Raw genomic sequence first — 20,099 nt, 5'->3', positions numbered from 1 at the left:
TCCCCACTTTACTTCTAACTTGAGCAGATGAGACAAAAGGCCATAATAATTAGCTTTAAACATTGTGGATGACCCCTTTTTGTGCTGATCATGATGAGAAGTGGATAAGTGAATTATTCTCTAAGAATATCAAAGGCTTAAGGAAGTGCTGGATACTCATTTTTCAGTATTCTAGAATGGGTGATTTTATTTTACGTGAGAGGCAATGTGAACTGGCCTCAGAATCGTCTGAGTTCCAGTTCTATCTCTGATGGCACTAGCTCTGTAGCCCTATCCAGGTTCCTTAATTTCTCTGTACCTTAGGAAACTCTCTAAATCTACAAGTTATCAAGAAAGATGGCCATCCACATTGGCAGAAGTTCTTTACTCCACACTGTCTCTGTCAGAGAAATAAGAGGTCCAATTAGAAAAATGAAAAAAGAAGTCTTATCTTCTTATTTCACAATTACATTTAGCCTAGAGGCATAGTTCCTAAACCTTTAAGTTTCACAACCTTTTTCAGTTCAAAAATTAATCTCCTTGTCCCCCTGGACCAATAAGAACAAATCTGTGGTCTGAGGTGGGCCCATGGACCAATAAAAAACAATGCTATATATCAAAACCCTGATAACATCTGTTATAGGTCTGTTAAGTAAGAACTGTATAGAGGGTATCCCAATGTAAAGTAGGACGCACCTGCCAACATGAGGATGGATGCTGGATTTACCTACTTTCCACTCCAAATACAAAGGGATGGAAGGGAAAAGCTCTTCACACATAATCCTATTTCTTTGTTATTGTTTTTCTTGTTATTAATATATTGTTTAAAACTTAATACTGAACATGACTAAAACCAATTTTACTTGGTTAGGAACTAAAGTATTTAGGGTTAGTCATTGTCAAAATGCCCACCAAAATTCTCTGTACATTCATTTTCACTTACTTAGCTTATTTGATTGTAGTTCATGTACAGCTTTCTCGTTTAAAGCTTTTTCTATTTGCATTATTTCATAAGGATTTTTCCAGGTTTATTTGGAAATAAATTTTAATATAACTTATTATATTAAAATTCTGATCTTAATGTCAAATAAGTTAACGATTTTCATATGCAAAGAAAAAAAGAGTACATGAAGCTATGTCTTTAATTTTTAAGTATATAATTAATTCAACATATTTTCAAAACTGTCTTGCTTGTCTGTTTTCTACTAATATTCTCTTCTATGCATCTTTTAAAAATTCTACAAAGATTTATTACTTTTCTTTTTCTTATGTTCTGGTAACCCCGTCACTATCCCCCTTTTGGGCACCACTATACCCCTCCCCCAATGAAAGAAAGAAAAACTTATCAGATGTGAATAGTCCAGCAAACCAAATCTCCACATCAGACACATCTGAAAATGAACATTTCATTCTATACTGGGTTCATCATCTCTCTATCAGGATGTTATCACTGGCCATTTGCAATCTTGGTTTTTGTCACTGTATCAATTGTAGTTCTTAATCTTAATGATTTTCAAAATTGTTTTTTTTTATGATGTTGTTACAATATAAATTATTCTCTGAGTTCTGCTCACTTACCCCTGAATTAGCTGATTCAAGTCGTCCCAGATGTGCCTGAAACCACCCTTTCATTATTCTTTACGGTGCAATAAAATTCCACTACATTCATCACCATAATTTGTTCAACGACTCCCTAAATGAAAGATTTTTGACCATATGGGTTCGTTTTCTCTTTTTATCTCTTTGGGGTAAAGGCTTAATAGGGATTATCACTGAGTAAAAGGACATATGCACAGTTTAGTCAAGTTTAGGGAATAATTTTAAATTGCTTTCCAGAATGGATGAACGAATTTACAACTCTACCAATAATGCATTACTGTGCCTACATTCTTGGCAATCTCAACAACTGCTAACTTTGCCAATCTGAAAGGTATGAGGTGCAACTTCAGAGTTGTTTAATTTGCATTTTTTAAATTACTAATTTGGAGGTTTTTTTTAATGAGGATTTTGATAGCTTGAATTTATTCCTTTGAGAATTGCCTGTTCATATCCTTTCACCATTTCTCTATGGGGGAATGGCTCTTCTTATATATTTGAATCTGTTTCTTATATACGTTAGACATTAGATCTTTGCCAGAATAATTTGTTGCAAAGCAATTTTCTTTGTATCCTTCATACTTATCAGTATCAACGGCATTAAATTTAAATGCTTGTTGAACAAATGGTCTTCTATTCCATAATTTAATACAGATTATTTAATCATTTCCCTATTTTTGGACATTCAGGTTACTTCTAGTTTATTACAGCTACATTTCAAACTTTTATAATGATCTTGGAAGATGTAGTTTTTTCTCTTTTTTAAAAATTTAAATATTTCCATGGTATATTTCCAAAAATGAAACTGCTGGGTCAAAGGGGATGATTATTGCCATAGTTTTTAATGCATACTGCTCAAATAGGGTCTTTTCTTCCACAACCCTACCAATACTAAGCTCCACTGCCTTTTATTATTTTCACAATTCTGATGGGTATAAAGTGATATTTCAAAGTTATTTTAATATGCATCTGATTCTTAGCAAAGCTGAAGGTTTTTGAAGTGATTATTAGCAAGTTTTTTTTTTTTCCTGAAAATGAACTTATTCTTATCCTTTGATCATTTATTCACCGTGGAATGAAGGTTACCACAGCACATTATGAACAGCTCCCTACATATTTTAAATTTCAAGTTTTTTATGTATCACATTTGCTAATAAATATTTCCCCTAATTTATTATGTTTCATTATTTTTAATGTACTAAAGCATACATATTTGTACCTAATAATCCCTTCTATTTGTTGCACAGAAAAAATATTTATCCTCTTTTTACAAATGAGATAACTTCCAGTTTCTTCCAACTTTTTATATTAAAAAAAAAGATTAAATCCATCATCCTGCTGGATTTGGCCAGGGTAATAAGAGTACAAACTAAGAGTCTAAATCCCTTTCCCAAACTGCCAACAAATTTTCTTAAGTTCATAAATGAAATAATGAATTATTTCCCCAATTTTCCCTTTCTACAGGTTTTATCAAACACTAATTTTCCACATACATTTGTTTGGATAGCTGGTGTATTTTGCAATTTTTTGCCTAATACCAATTTTGGTGATAACCTCTTTATAATATTTTAAAACCTGAAAGTGCAAGACCACTTTCGTCAACTTTTCAATGTGCCCTTAGATATTCTTGGCTCTTTTTTTTTCCATATATACTGCATTATAATTTTTATCTCATTCTATAAAGAAAGTTCAATAATTTGATTGGATTAAATGTATAAATTCATTTGGGCAATCTGTCAATTTTACTATAGTAATTTAACCTATCATATTAATACCAAATGTCCCTCCAATTACTTAAGTCCTCCTCTATTTTGGTCATTCTAGTTTTATAGCCCTTATAATGGGTTTTGTTTTATTGTATGGGATTTCTGCTTTAGTTTTTTCTTCTTGATCTTTATAACTAGTGAATAAGAATGCAGATGATGTTTGTAGATTGATTTTTATGTCCTGCAAATCTGCTAAACTTATGTATGGTTTCCATTAATATTTTTGATGAGATAGTTCCTTATTTTTTTATATTTTCATTAATTTAGGTGTCAAAGTCTTTTCAGGAGGAATTAAAAAGGTGAAGGACTATGACAGCTGAAGAAAGAGAATTCATGTAGGAAAAAAGAGGCTTGTATATAGCTGCTGGGGTCTGTGAGATATTCTTAACTGCATATTCTTAATTGAAAGGAACAGGTTAGGGCTTCCACTGAGAATTTTAAAGCCAAGCTGATTAACAGTTATGCTGTTCATTACTTGACAATCATTATTCACAGATTCACAGATTTGATATTCATAGTTTTCTTCAATAGTCAAGAATTTACTTACTCTATCTAAGACACAGGTGCTAACCATCTTGAGTATAAGACCTACTCTGAAAATAATACCCAGAAAAATCATAACAAAATAAAAGGGAGAAAAGCAAAAATGGAACAGAGAAAAGGGGAAGAAGGTTACACACTAAACTGAAAATCAAAAAAGAAACATTTACCAGAAGTTAGGGGGTTTAGAAAAGGAAACACAGGAAGCAGTCTAGAAGAAAGTATGTCTTACTTGTCTGGTTTTGAAGCACTTTGCTAAGGAAGGTCAGAGGTTAATGTTGCAGGTTCTATGTAGGTTTTAGGGTAAGTTTAACAAGTTCCCAGAGGACTCATCACATCTTTGCAGTTGCTTTAGAAAACAGAGCTACTATGGTTTTAAGGGGCAAAACTATTTAGTTTAATCCTGGAGAAACCAAGACAAAAGCCACGCTCAGCCTGTGCAGTGAAATGGAGGAAAAGGACAGGCAGGGAAGGAGTGACTGGGGATAATGAAATCCCCTGTTGCAGGAAAAGTCCTGATCCAGCTGAGCAACCATTCATAAAGGAAGCAAATGAGAAAGGATAAGTTCACTTGGCTCAAGAAACCCAAGGTTTAAGACGGAAAGATCTTTAACCAGGAACAATAAACTTTTTCTCTTCAGAAACTGTTAAACATTTTATTTCAAATTCCTTCCATAAGTCTAAAAATAAATTATAATCACTGCTCTTGCAGGTATCCTGCTTCTTGTGTCTCCTTTTTCTTGCTTGATGCTGGGCATTATGTTGTCATTAGTATCTTCCCCAGGCAGATGGCGGAGGCAGGAAGATGAGGTCAATTTAAATTAGCCATCGTGGTTGCTTTTTGGCATTGCTGCTGCAAAGATTTAGTCTCTGGTGACAAAACCAGAGCAAAAAGCAAATTGGAATTAAAAAAAATGGTCTGAAGAGATGATTTAGAATATAAATGCAGGCTTACAAAAAACTTCTAATGTATACAGTAATTCAAATAAAAGCTAACAAATATTAATCAATATTGTCTCAGAGTAATCTTAAGAAATGTGTTTTGACTGATTTAGTATGTAAACTGTTTCTAGAGGGAAGAAAAAAATTGTTCTAATTAGATTTTTAAAAACGCTACTTGAGCTCTTAATATGGTTAACATTCTTTTAATCATATAAATGCACGCATGTGCATGGGTGTGTGCCTGTGTGTGTATGGATATGGGAAATGGCATCCTAAGCCACATATATTACAATGAGGTTTTAAAAATATTTCTGGATTTCAATTATTTACATATTCTCCCACTATCATATATAATTAACAACTGATTGCAGTTTATTAACTTTATTATTACTATTATGACCTTCATTCTTTCTTCTTTTTCCTATCCATCCTGGTGTTAAACAGTTGTCCACACTCACCAGCCTGTAAGAAGCCCCATTCAATGAAGCACTGTTAGGTAAACTTTGCTAAATCTCAGATGAAAAGAAATCACTAACAATAGACAACTTGAAGATTCCACAACTAACACCTCCTTCTCAATCTCCACTTCAGAGGCTAATGTGAATTGTAAATACTCTTACCTGGTCCCATTCTAGCCATTTTTCTAGCATCAGAAGCCAAATCCAGGCCAATCTTTGGGGACTGCTGTGCTGCCCACACCTGAAAAGGCAAGAAACAGAGTTGCTCAAGGCTTCACTACAGTTTATTTTGATGTCTCCTCTGTGACTTCAGACACAGGTTACCCCATTTCTGCCAAACCTGAAAGGGCAAGATGATTTCAACAGGTAACAAGCAGCCAAAAGTTTAAAAGCTTTTACTGAGGACCTCTCCCCTCCCCATACATGCAATACCCAAGATTTTATTTTTATTTTTTATTTTTGCAATGTGACTTTGGGATCTAAACTCCTCGAACTGGTCTTGGGAGTCAGAAGACTTCGGTTTAAGTGCTGGCACCAAAATACTAGTCAAATGATTGACAATTTTGGGAATCTAAGTTTCATTTTAAAAGCTGAAACAACCTACTTTACACGGCTGTGAATGGGAACAAATTTAGTGAAGACTTCTCAGGAATGTGGAGCCTTCTCCCTGGAGTGGAGGAGACCTTGGACCCAGGTTTCCATTCCTCCAGAGTCGGGTGGTTTCCATATAAGGCTATGTATTGCTTTAGGATCAGTGATTGATATGACTCACTAACTCCTCAATACCTAACTTGCACATAATGACGTGTATTTTCACGGGCTTTGTAACGTCCAGGAGTGGGAAATTTGAACCGAGTTTCAAAACGGATTGGTTAGATTTCGTGCCTAGAATGTAAGACCTTGCTTCTCAGTCAATGAGAATAATGGTCAGTAGTGGGAGGGAGACTTTTGAGTCAGAGTCTATATAAAAATGCCATTCTGCTTCTGTAAGTCTCCTCCCTACTCCAGCTTTACTGGTGAAGGGACAGCCCGGTCTCTCATGAGGACCAAATAAAGGAGATTTTCTGTTTTTACCTTCAGATGCCTCTGAGTAGTCAATTTGAGTAAGGATCTTGCCATCCCATACAGTTATAAAGTAAATTTAACAAATTTTTATTAAGTACTTCCTGTATACAGTACATTATACAAGATAGGAGGATGAAGAAAACATTTAGATAAGACACTATCCCTGCCTACATACTGTAGATCTTCTAGAGTCTAGGGATAAGACATACATAGGTAACTGTAATACAAAGTATTACATGGTAAGTGTATCAAAGTCGTTCAAAGTGCTATGTGACAGGAAGAGGGATGGGGATCAGGAAATGCTTTGTGGAAGTGGAAGAATATGAGTTAAGCTTTTAAAGAATGGGGAGAAATTCAATTGATGAAGAAGGCTAGGGAGGACATTCCAGGACCAGAGGAAAGCATAAAAAGCATTAAAGCAGAAGTGGACTGGGTGTATTCTGGAGAGGGAAAGTTTGTACTTTCCGCAGAATATATGGAAGGTCATAATATGAGATAATGCTGGGATGTAGTTTAGCACACACCTTATTCTAGCACGCCTTGAATGCCAAACCAGGGGGTATGAACTGTAGTTGAAGCTGCTAAGGATTTTGGAGCAGAGAAGTGACCTAACCACACTTAGGTTTGGTCATGAAAGATAGGCTGGAAAGGGAGAGGTAGAGATACCTCTTAAGTTAATGTGATAGTCCAGGGGAGGTGATGATGAGGTCCTATACCAGAAGGGATACATGCAAAGATAATGTGAGGTAAAACTACTAGGACTTGGTAAATGATTTCAAATGAGACGGGGTGGAGAAGTAACAGTCAAAGATAACAGGAAGGTTTTGTAGGGTGGATGGTGCTGGGTTCAGATGGCCACTCATGCAGCACCAATAAGCAGGGAGTCACTAACTAAAATAATTCTAGCATAATGGAGGATCATCAAGTCTTAAAATCTGCCCTGCTGCTAAGTTCTAAGAACCTGTGGGCTTTGCTATGTCATATAACTAAATTTATTCCTATAAATGTAATTTTCCCCAATGAGAAATGTGAATTTTATGAGCAATAGACAACTTTGATTTTCTTGCTTAGCACAGCTCTTAGCACATAGCAACCACTTGATAAAAGTTTTTTCATTCCTTCATTCATCAAATGATTAAAAAAAACAACAACCTGGTGAATTTGGCTATTAAGAAGTCAGTGGGGACCTTGGAACAGCTTCAGAAGTGTTCTGGAGGTAAAAGCTCAAATGACTGAGGCTGAGGATAGAATATGTGGTGACAAAGTGAAGAGACCCAGCATAAACAACTTTTTTCAAGAAGTTTAGCAGCAAATGAGAGGAGAGTGATGTTAACAGGATCTAGATAGGGCAGAATGGCCAAAAGAACGATTCTTTAGAATTGAGGAGACTAAAATATGTTTGTTGGCAGATAGGAAGGAACCAGTAGGGAGAAAATTGAAGATACATTAAAAAGAGGGAGTGACTGCTGAAGTGAGGTCCTAGAAAAGGCAGGAGGTAATGGGATTGAGTGGGATAGGTTTAGTGAAGACTTCTCAGATTGTAATTCTTCTCCCAGGGGTGAGGTAAGACCTAGAGGCTCAAGGTTACAATATTTTTAGAATAGAATAGTTTCATATAAGGATATAAAACTGTGTAGTGTATTAGGGTCTCAATGATTGAATAAAACTTACATAATTCCTCGATGTCTTCATTTCAAAAGGGATTGGTTAGATTTCGTGTCTAGAATGTAAGATCATATTCTCAGCTAATGAGAATAATGGTCAGTGAGGGGGGAGAGACTTGTGTTAGGGTCTACATAAATCACTGCCTTTTCTTTGTCTTCGGCTTTCCTACTCCAGGTGAACTGGCATAGGATTGTCCCGATTCTCGAGAATCTAGTAAATAAACTTTCTGTCATCACTTTGAGAGGCCTCTGAGTAATTGATTTAAGTAGGGATCTGAGCCATCCCACACAGGATCAAAGATGCAAGTGGGAAGAGTAACAAAATCTCTTCTTCTGACATCAGAGGAAAGGAAGAGATGGCAGGTGATGGTGGTGAGAAGTTCTGAGGAATGAAGAACTGAGTGACAAGAAGATGGCCTTGATCTTTTTGGTAAAGGCTACATCTTTCTCTCCTTTATTGATGAAAGCATTCAGCTGCACCCCACAAGTTCTAATAAGTCATCTCCTTATTGTTATTAGGTTAAATCCATCTGCTAAGAGAGCAGTCTATGATTCTGTCCTTGAAGAAAGGTGAAAATTTTTGTTAATAGTCATTCTGTAGAATGAACTTGGAAGTCAATAACAGAACAGAACAGAAGGAATTGAAATTGTAGATGAATTGTGTGAAGAGGACAAAGGATGGTGCAAGAGGATGAACCATCAACTTTACTTCAGCAAAGTCAATGAAGAAGTTGGCAATGACCTTGCTGTTGTGGTTCAGTTATATACAATTCTTTGCGACCCCATTTGGGATTTCCTTGGCAAAGATACTAAGATACTAGAGTAGTTTGCCATTTCCTTTTCCAGCTCATTTTACAGATGAGGCAACTGAGGTAAACAGGGTTTATAAGCCCAGGGTGACACAGCTATTAATTATCTGAAGCCCGATTTGAACTCAGGAAGATGTCTTCCAGACACTATCCAGTGTGCCACCTAGCAGAGACCTAGACCAGTAAAGGACTGCAATAACAAAGCGGATGGGCTGGTATGAAAGGAAGACATTGGCTTCCAAGGGAAAAAAAGGGGGCAACAAACTTAGAGAAAACACCCTGAAGACAATAGGGAACAAAGAACATACCACTCCTTCCTCTTAGCCTTTCTCAGAGTGGCCTCCAAGGGATATGGTTTCAATGAATACAGTAATTTTAGGGATAGTCAAGGTTAAATTAAAGGGAGAAGGGGAAGAAGTATTATTTTAAAATTATGAGGAGGCAGGGGAGTTTGAGAATGGTGAGGTCAAAGCTATGGTTGAAGAGGAGTTTAAGAAATTAAGATGAGAAAGTTAGTAGGATGGATAAATGAGACAAGGGAAGAATTTGGGACTAGGAAGACTTGAATATGTTCATAGGTACTTAGGAAGGAACTATTTAGAGGTGGTTTACTACCTTAATCTCTAGAATAAATTAACTTTGCTAAATAGAGCTGTGGTAAAGAAAGGGCTTTGTAGAACTTGGAGCACCAATTACATACAAGCTAGTATTGTTATTTTGTTTGTATAGGAGTACTGAACTAAATGCCTTTTAATCTTCCCTTTCATCGGCAGATCCCCCAAGCCTTCGCTAAAGTTGCAAATTTCTTAAAGAAAGAAACTATCTTTGTATTCTTAGCACCTGGAGTTGTTTGAAACCTAGTGTTTCCAACTGGGGGAACGTAATTCTTGTTGAACTGAAATTAAGTTTTGCTTCCTTAAAACAAGAATTTATTTTGAGGTATATATTGTTTCTTCAGTTCACTTTCCTTCCTTTCCTTTTTTCTTTGCATACAAAGAAAAGCATATGGGAGTTTGGCTTATTTTTTTGGTAGCTGACACACCAAATCCAACAGCCACAGCCTAGAACAAAACCTGTAAGAAAAGTACTTATCCAAAACTTGTGGAAGAAAGGGATTTATTAAGTTTCACCTCTCTACTAAGCTGAGGTACAAAAGGTGGAATAGAAAAAACAAGAGATTGAATAATATATTCAGCTTCTTCAGCAACAGCGGTTATTGGCAGGAACAATATTATGAATACAAGATGGAATTCCCTTTCATTTTTTTACTTAAGCTGCAACGAAATCTTCACCCACAAACGCGAAGTTAGGATTTGTATTTTTTGAAGGAATGAAAGAAAATACTCTCCAGAGATGTTCTACCCATTTTCTCTCAGAGTCTAGTTGTAAACAAGAGAAAGTTTGTCTCAGGAGTACTTTCTTGGACAGGCTCTGTATCAAGTTTTATATAACAGTCATAAGCAATTGCTTATAAATTAATACATGCCTGATAAAAATAAAGACTTGGAAAGAATCTAGACTTGTGATTTTTCCCTACTGTAAGGCAGTAGATCTCAAACTTTTTGGTCTCAGTACTTCTTTACACTCTTAAAAATTACTGAGGACTCCCTAAAAAGCTTGTTTATGTAGGTTATATCTAGAATGTCTCAGCAATACTATCAAAATAGTTTTACCTCTGTGTACCCCCTGTTGCCAAGAGCTAACTGTCCATTTTACTTTAGAAATATCTCTTGTATATATGCCCTCTTTTCTCCACTGCCACTACCACCATCTTACTGCAGGTGCTTATTGCCTCACTTTTATACTTCTATCCTTGTCCTCTGGTTGGTCTCTTTGTAACAGATCTCTCCCAATTCTAGTCTGTCTTCTACTATACTGTCACAATGGTCTTCTTAAAACACAGGTCTGACCATATTACTCCTCCAGGATCAAATATAAAATCTTGTTTGGCGTCCAAAGCTCTTCATAAGTTGGCCCCCTCTTAAGGTTCTAGTCTTCTTACACTGTATACAATTCTTCCCCCTACATACTCTGTGATCCAGTGATAGCAGCTTTCTTGCTGTTTCTTGCACAAAACCTTCCAGCTACCAACTCTGGGCATTTTCACTGGCTGTCCCCTGTTCCTGAATACTCCCCCTCCTCATCTCTGCCTATTAGTTTCTCTGACTTCCTTCAAGACCCAGCTAAAAATCTCACCTTCTACAGGAAGCCTTTTCCTAAACCCCCTCCATTCTTGTACCTTCCCTCTGTTGATTATTTCCAATTTATCCTCCATACTATATAGCTTGATTGCACATAAGTGTTTGTGTGCTATCATCACCATTAGATTGTAAGCTCTTTAAGAATAGGATTATCTTTAACCTTTAGATGTCTCCCTAGACTCCCTAGACTTAGTACAGTGCCAGACACATAGCAGGCATTTAATAAACATTTATTTATTGATATGAAAAGTCTAGAAGACTCCAAGTGGTCCCTGGATCGTACTTTGAGAACCATTAATGGGAATTCTCTCTATCAATGTAGGTCAGCAACTTCTCTGCAACTCAAGGATCTTAGAGACCTTGCCTAGCCCACTGAGAAATTAAGTCATGACAAATCAATAAGCACTTATCAGATTTGTACTATAGGCCAGGCATTGTACAAAGTACTACAGACATAAAGAAAGGCAAACAGTTTCAAGAAGCTCACAATATAATGGAGAAAACAACATGCAATGAATCACATACAAACAAGACCTATGCCAGATAAATTTGAGATAACCTCAGAAGGCACTAGTGCTAGATGAAGGAAGACCAGAAAAAGCTTCTTGCAGAAGGTGGGATTTGAGCTGAAACCATGAAAGAAGCCAGGAGGTAAAAATGAGGAAGGAAAAATTCTAGGCATAGGGTACATTTAGTCAAATGCACAGTCAGGAGATGGGTATCATATAAAAAACAGGAAGGAGGATGGTTTCACAGATCAAAAAGTACTTGGAGGGGAACAAGGTGTAAGAAAACTGGAAAGCTAGGAAAAGGCTGGGTTATAAAGGTCTTCAAAAGCCAAACTGGATTTTATATTCGATCCTGGAGGTGATAAGGATCCACTAGAATTTACTGTATAGGGGTTTGATACCATCAGACCTGCACTTTAGGAAGATCACTTTGACAGTTGAGTGAAAGGAAGGCCTGGAGAGAAGTAAGACTTGAATTAAAGAGACCAACTAACAGGCTACTGTAACGAAAGCCTGCACTAAGCGGGAGGCAGTGTCAGAGGAGAAAAGAGCTGTATGGGAGAGATGTTAGGAGTGTAGCAATGACAGCAATTGATCAATGACTGGATATGGGGGGTGGGGGAGAAGAGTGAGAAGTTGTTTTGAGTATATATGACTGGGAGGATGGTGGTTGCCTTGACAGCAATAATAAAGTTAAGAAGGGAGAGTTTTGGGAGAAAGATCCTAAGCTCAGTTTTAACTATGTTTAATTTAAGATGCCTAGGTAACATATACTTTGAGATATCCAAGTTAAGTGACTTGCCCAGGGAAACATAGCCAGTATGTATCAGAGGTGTTTCTGGCTTTGAGATTAGCTCTCTCTTTACTTTTAAAAGAAATTTCTCCTCTAGTTACTGAATGTCGGGAAATGCTACTAAATATTTCAGTATAAAGTTTAAGTGGCACTTATGTAAAGATTTATACACTCATTAAGTTGTGAATGAGCAGTGTTGGTGATGGAACACCTGGGGTACTTACCTCATCAGGTCTGGACAAGCCACCAGAGCCTGCAGGATCTGTTCCACCTTCTTGGGGATATCCCCATGTCCCTTGTGTAGTTGAGGGACACACGCCTGTGCCAGTTCCCATTCTCCACGTTTCAGGCACTCACAGAAAAATCCAAAGAGCTCTTCTACGGAGGCGGCTTCCTCTTGTCCAAATGGATGCATTTTCCCAGCACAGAGTGCAGGGGATAGAGGAAAGTGAGCTATACTAAACTGCTCTCCATCTTTCCATTCTTGGAGCACTTCCTAGAAATGGAAAAACACATAGGGAGAGTTAGAAAAGCAACAGAAAGACTTAGATTAATCTGCAATTGCTAGTTCCATCAAAGAAAGGTAGCATTCAAAACAAAAAAGTGATCAATTCTCATTTTGAAAGTTTAATCATTTTCCTCCCTTACCCCTGTTGGTATTTAACTGAACAAATAAGTGCCTGATATGTATAAGACAGTGTGTTACCTGCCAGGGAAACGATGACGAAAAGAATCTTAGTCTACTGAAGGATATACAAAATATACATTAATTAAGTGAAAACATGGTAATTGATGAGAGGCAGGAGAACTAAAGATGAGAGTGGTATAACTGCAGGAATACTGCACGGAGAAGCTAGCTGAGACTAGCTTTACAGGAAGAAAATATTCTAAAAAGGCAGAAACGAGGAGGGCAGGCATGGTGACAGCCTGTTCAAAGGCATGGAGACTGGAGATGTATCTCTTGGGACCATCCATTACCATTACCCAAGGCTGATTCACAACTCCTCACTCCTACCCTTCCTAAAACGACTCCTCCTTCCAGGGTTCAAGTCCCCCAAGGAAAACTCCCTCCCTCCCTCCTCCCCTGGAGGGAAACGTCGGAGGCAGGAAGCCCCTCTGGTTTGGAGAGTTCTGTCAAGACACTGGTTGTGGAGCCTGGACAAGTGCCGGGGCGGAAGGGCTCGGGTCCGAGCCGGGAGCCGGGGTTCGGGAACCGCCCCGCTTCGGGGGGTCGAGGAGGGCACCACGACTCCCCTGGGGCGCTCGGCACTCACCTACTCCCGGCACAGAGAACGGCGCCCAAGCCAGCGCCGCCATGTTTAGAGTTGAGTCAGGTGACAGTTCTCTCCCGGAAGGGAGAGGAATCAGCGACTACGGCCACGATTGGTGGAAGGACAGAAATATGCAAATGAGCCTCCATGCTTTTTAAGGGCATTTGAAGCCACAGAATGGAACCTGGAAAACAACCGGAAGTTTGGGATAGTACTATTCAACAGACTTCCGGCCAGAACCGGACTTAGCATTTGACCTTTGACAGTGCTCTTCCTACTAGTGGAGTGAACTCGGGACTTGTGCCGGGAAATGTTTGGCCACGGTTCTCATCCTCCCCAAACACGCACGGACACACGGACACACGGGTACATGGGCACTGAGACACATACACACTCTCGCTCTCTGTCTGTCTGTCGGTCCCCCCTCCCTATACTTAGTCTTTTATTTCTTTTTGAATTTTGAAGACTTCCGTACCCTTCTATATATATGTACACACACACACACAGACACACAGACACACAGACACAGACACCCAGACACACACACACAGACACACACACACACAGACACACACAGACACACACAGACACACACACACACACACACACACACACACACACACACACACACTCTTTTCTTTGTAACCTATTCCCGATGAGAGCAGGGATTCAGAACTACCAGCCCTCCTCCCCCATCGAATTCCCCTGTCAGTTCTTCATCTCCCTCATCTGATACAAGATAATTACTCTTAGCTTTTTCCCAAATGGTTTTACTTTTTTCAGTTGCATTATATCCCAATCTTGTGAACTCCCCAATTACTAATAGCAATCTTAGACATACATTTTACATTTCAAAGTAAACAGTCTGTCCTTTTCAGAGTCTTTGATGTGTACCGTATATTTCTCTTGGCTCTTGGGATGTCACATTTTTTTAAGTTCCAATATTTTTCAACAAAGTCCCGAAAGTCTGTCAATTCATTGAATATCCATTTTTTTCATGCAGGATTGTGCTTAACTTTGCTGGGTATGATATTTTCAGCTAAAACTTCAGTTCTTTTGTAATTCTATCCATGTTGTTTCTAGACCCTGTGGTCTTTTAGTTTCACCATTGTTACATCTTGGGTGATTTTAATGGTGGCCCTGCCATATTAGACTTTTTTTTCTTGTTGCTCTTACATTTTCAGAATTTGTGGTATTCATGTATTTTTTATGTATGATCCCTTTCAGGTGGTAAACAGTGGATTTTTTTTCCTATTTCTGCTTTAACCTTGTTCTAGAGTTTCAGGACAATTTTCTTGAATCATTTCTTGTATTATTGTACCAAGATTCTTTTTTTAATCATAGCTTTCAGGTTGTCCAATTATTCTTATGTTTTCCCTTCTTGGTCTGTCCTCCAGATCAGTTGTTTTTCTTATGAGATATGTCACATACTTCCATGTTTTCATTCTTTATATTTTGTTTTTATTATTTCTTGGTCTCTTGTAATTTTTCTTGCTTATCCTTGCCCAATACTAATTTTCAAGGAGTCATTTTCCTTAAGATTTTGAATCTTCCTTTCTAGTTGTTTGAGTTTTTTAATCTTTTTTTTTGAATATTTTCAAATTTTTTCTCAATCTTTCATTGACATTTTTAAAATCTTTTTTTTTTAAAGTTATTCTATGAATTCTCTTGGGCCGGTGGCCATTTGACATTTGGTTCAGTGTCCTGGTCTAAAGATGAAACACTTGTGAGTGGGATAGGTTTAGTGAAGACTTCTCAGATTGTAATTCTTCTCCCAGGGGTGAGGTAAGACTGAGAGGCTCAAGGTTACAATATTTTTAGAACAGAATAATTCTGTATAAGGATATAAAACTATGTAGTACATTAGGGTCTCAATGATTGGATAAAGTTTACCTAATTCTTCAATGTCTTTATTTCAAAAGGGATTGGTTAGATTTCGTGTCTAGACTGTAAGATCACATTCTCAGCTAATGAGAGTAATGGTCGGGGGTGGGGGGGGGTGGGGGGGGTGGAAGGGGGAGGGACTTGCATTAGAGTCTATATAAATCACTGCCTTTTCTTTGTCTTCGGCTTTCCTACTCCAGGTGAACTGCTGTAGGATTGTCCAGATTCTCGAGAATCAAATAAATCTCTTTTCTGTCATCACTTTGAGAGGCCTCTGAGTAATTGATTTATGTAGGGACCTGAGCCATCCCGCACACTTGGGATCTTTCTCCTTTGCTTATTTTATTTTTTTTATTTGTTGCAGCTTATTGTAATATCTAATAGGCCTGCATGATGGGGCCTGGTGCCTGTGTCTTCAAATCCTTCACTTCTCCTTTCTGGCCTGCAAAAACATAGCAAGAACTCTAGCCTCCTGTAAGTTCTCACATCCAGCTGTGTCCCTGCCCCACTGCTTCTGCACTCACCAGGTTATGTACTGGTCCTTCTTACCCAGGTCTATTTCTCAGCTGCACAGCTGGGTCTGGTGTCTCATATTAAGAGAGGTTCTCTCAGTCTTCTTCATCAGATGCCCAACTCCCCACACTGACCAAGAGGTGTAAATTCCTATAGCTGGAGCTGAGGCTTCCTTCCAACTCCAGCTAGTCCCAAGGCTTGCCAATTCCTAACTAGCCTGGAGGTGTTTAGATTTCACACTAAACCTCCATCTAGGCAGGATTTTTCTAATGATCTTCTCCAGTTGTCCCAGGAGGACCACTGTTCTGCCCCAACTCTTGTTTATTTTTCCTGCTGTACATTCTCCTGAAGCCTAGTTTGCATTTGTTTGTGTAGAAATTCTGGAGAACTTGAAATTTTCTGACCTTCTTACTGTCATCTTTCCGGAATTTTCCTTCCATCCTTTTATTTCTTAATTACCTGGCATGTACTGTCTTCTCCATGAAGTATCTGAACTCTTCCCCATTTAGAAGTGATTCTCTCCTTTCCCAGAGGGGATAGCAGGGCATTCTAGAAAAAGGGTTTGAAAACTGAGGATGATGAAAGGTGGGATGCCATGTGTAACAGTAAGTAAGTCAGTTTGATGTGTGATCAGTTTGGAAAGGAAGTTTGAAGCCAGATTTTGAGGGCTTTAAACAGAGGCTTTGCCTTTTGTCTTGGATATAATAGGTTCTGTAGCAGGGGAGTGACATTATTTGTGCTTTAGAGCATTATCTATGCTTTAGAGACATCAGATTCACAGCTGTATGGAGGATATATTGGAGAAGGGAATGGATGGTTGCAGATTGAGAGAAATGATTATTAAATAACCAAATGTTGGGCAGATCCAGGATTTGAAGATTTATTTTCTGAAGGGTGAGGCTGATGAGGAGATGAAATTTTGGAGCTGGTGCCCCACTTGACTAGAGAACCTTGCAAAAAATTTAAGGTGAATTCTGGCCCTTTGTGTTCTTAGATTGGCCTGGGGGTGGTCTGGAAATAAATGATATAACCAGTCAGGATTCACAATCCCTCATTAGAATAGGTCCACCTTATTATAACAAATTCTCTCATTACTTCTTAACCAGAGTTTATTGCCACCCTTAAGGAACACCCATTCTTCCAAAGGGCATATAGTCATTGCGTGGGTTCCGTGGGTTTTTGACATTCAAGACTACCACTAACTCTTTTGTTAATAATACTAATCATTATAATAATCATTACAATAATAATAATAACCATTAATAAAATGATTAGTTTTCTGGAAATTATCTCTCAGATTGTTTTTGTGTCACTAGACAGACCAATTAGGAAGCCATGTCAGTAGTAATTTAGGGGAGAGTTGATAAAGCCCAAACTAGGATGGCGGGGCACTGTGAGTACTAGAAAGGGGACTTTGGAGAGTGAATTGAATGGAGAATCATCTTCATCAGTTTCCCAATGGGTAGCTCTTGTTTAAATAGTGTTATTTCATTTCCTAGTGTGTATTTACTTTTTATTAAAATTTCATTACTATTATTATCTATATTTCCCATTGTGTATCTTTCTCCTCATCTCAGACACCCATTCCTTACTATTGAGAATAAAAAAGGGGAAAAAAACCCATTTCAGCTAACATTATATGAATTGTTCCACATTCATATAACCCACTTCTGCAAAGAAGTTCAGGGAAGTGTATTCAAAAGCAAACTTTGAAGGTGGAGGCACTTTGGGTAATTTTAAATAACGTTTAAGGTTTCTGTTTGTCTTTTTCCAATTACAGCCAACCAGACCTCACCTTTTCCTTAGCAGTGTTATTCCGGCACATTGCCAAGTCCACATCTGACTTTTGTTAACTGTATTACTTTTTAGCTTCTTCCCCCATCTTATGTACTGAGGATTTACTTATTGAGACTTAGCAGTTAGGGTTTCATGTGGTGCTCAAGCACCATACCTTATAACTTGGAAAGGAAATGATTGCTTTGGATACAGTTTTAGTTTAGTGGAGTTTAGTTTAGACTACAGACAATTGTGTTTTCTTATCTGTGGAATAATCTTCTTTCCTCTTCAAGAGTTGGCTGTTATTTGTGCTTTCCTGATGATGTATGAGAGCTCTGCATAACTAGTTATTTCTTTCCCACTTTTCCTTTAAATATTTACCTTTCCTAGCCCTTTGTCATTCAAATTCAATTTGGCTGTGTAATCCTAATAGTATTTTATTGGTGTGTTCTGTATGTATATAAATATTGTGTTTAGTTTTGAGTTGCCAGGAAGCAAATGACAAGAAAATTCTAACCCTGGCAAGTCCTCTCTGTTTAATCGTCATTGTTGTTGAAACCAGAAACAGAATTAAAACTGGAAATTTTGTGGTTTAGTTGTTAGAACTATGTGGAAGGAAGATTCTGTACTCTGCTTTGGGCATAAGCCTGCGTGAGATGAATTAGTTAATTAACTAAATTTAAATTTTGGGCATCTTTGCTTAGAAAACATCCAAAGGGGCAGAAATCCAACTAAACATTTATAAGGTTCAAGAACAAAGACAAATTCTGTAATCAAGATAAAACGAAGGGGTAAAGCCCAAGCAGAAGTTTTGATTCACTAAACAGAACAATAGTCACTTAACACTGGGGTCACCCTGGAGAATCAGTTTCTTAAAATCATTCATTTCCTCCTTTATCATTTCTTCTTTTAGCCCTAGTCAAGGTGAACTGAAGAGATAATTCTATTAATTGAATTAATCAAAGACTTTTCTTAGTCTGATCATTTGCCCATATCTCTGTGGTCACACCACAGAGAAAGAGAATACTGACTCTACTTTTCTCTTTTGGGGAGTCATCTCAATAATTGTACATGGAAGTGGAATAGAATTCCTCTCTGGAAGACAAAGGTCTTTAAAGAGGGTTAGACAACGGTATTAAAGAATTTCAAACCATGAGACCAATTAAGTTACAAATAATATTTTCCACTTAGATAGGACCAGTATTAATCTAATATTATTTTGTAGCATGTAGACTGAAGAGAGAACAAAGCAGGGAACACCACCGTGTGCTTTCATTGTGTGTAACTGCCTTCTAATAATAAAAGTTCAGTTTTTCAATGGAAAGTATTTATGTTCATTAAACCTAATAAAGAAATCTGTACCATAATTTATTAGGGTTTGAAGAAAAGGGAAGAGCATTTGAAAAGTATCTGTCTGAAAATTATTACATCAATACTTGATTTCTAATATAAAATACTCAGAACACTGACCAGAGTTTAGTGGGGAAGCCCAGTTACTTCCTTATAGAAGCAGATCATAATATCAATTTCTTCCCTTAGAATATGCTAAATCATAGCTTTAAAGTTTTGAAAATGCAAAGTATAGTTGTTTGAGTCCTTTACTATAGTTTGTTAAAGATGGTTTTATTTCTTTTTTAAGTGAAATGATGATAAAATCTTTTCCACTAAATTTTAAAGCATTTTTTTTGCAGATACTAACCAAGCAATTCTGAGGTCCATGGAACACCGGGAGTAAATTTCTAGTACTTAAAAGATGCTGGTTTCATAACCAATAATTAAAGTCTTGTCAACTTTCCCTACTTATTGATTGAACATGCAGAGAATCTTCACCTTGGAGACCTGTTTCAGATCTGTGTGGCTCAGAATGAGATACATTCTCTTCCCCAGGTTTTGATTCATTAGGAGAAATTCAGAACTAAGCCAGAACTACAACACAAAACGTAGCTCTGGTCTCAGATGAAAGCTGTTGTACCGGTGCTGCCCTCACTTTAATAGAGAAAAGCACTTTCATTTGTATTACCAACCTGGACCCCTAGTGTTACCTCTTGATTTGGGGATTTGAACATAGCTCTAGTTGAAGGTACAGATGGACATCATTTGGACCCTTCCAAATGGCAAACTTTTTCCAAACTTTTCCAAACTTTTTCTCAGCATTGACTGACTAGTCATTTTTCAGTGCTTCCTCTTTGCAGCTTGACTCTAATGGCTGGGGCTGGCTTGCTTTCTTATTTGCAGAGATCACACTCAGTGTTGACTGTAGCTGAACTTTGGCTAGCTGTTTGCTGATTGCCTTCTAATTATAATGATCAGTTTTGATGAGAACATCTAAACAC

The 20,099-nt window shown here is 37.7% G+C and overlaps 1 protein-coding gene across 3 annotated transcripts in view; it reads right to left on the bottom strand.

The window, feature by feature from the left end:
- The window catches only part of ZFYVE26 (zinc finger FYVE-type containing 26), a 72,746-nt gene extending 59,065 nt beyond the window's left edge, over window positions 1-13,681 (bottom strand). For all 3 annotated transcript variants that reach the window (XM_072629513.1, XM_072629515.1, XM_072629514.1), the window contains exons 1-3: window positions 13,597-13,681; window positions 12,547-12,818; window positions 5,444-5,522 (exon numbers count right to left, since the gene is read on the bottom strand). In XM_072629513.1, the coding sequence (XP_072485614.1) occupies window positions 5,444-5,522; window positions 12,547-12,737 (270 nt within the window). In that variant the 5' untranslated portion in view covers window positions 12,738-12,818; window positions 13,597-13,681. The remainder of the gene's footprint in view (window positions 1-5,443; window positions 5,523-12,546; window positions 12,819-13,596) is intronic.
- Window positions 13,682-20,099: the final 6,418 nt, after the last annotated feature.

This window comes from Notamacropus eugenii, chromosome 1 (genome assembly GCF_028372415.1).
Source record: "Notamacropus eugenii isolate mMacEug1 chromosome 1, mMacEug1.pri_v2, whole genome shotgun sequence".
Classification (NCBI taxonomy): domain Eukaryota; kingdom Metazoa; phylum Chordata; class Mammalia; order Diprotodontia; family Macropodidae; genus Notamacropus; species Notamacropus eugenii.
The sequence above is the reverse complement of the archived record's forward strand: the minus strand, read 5'-3'. Positions and strand labels throughout refer to the sequence as shown.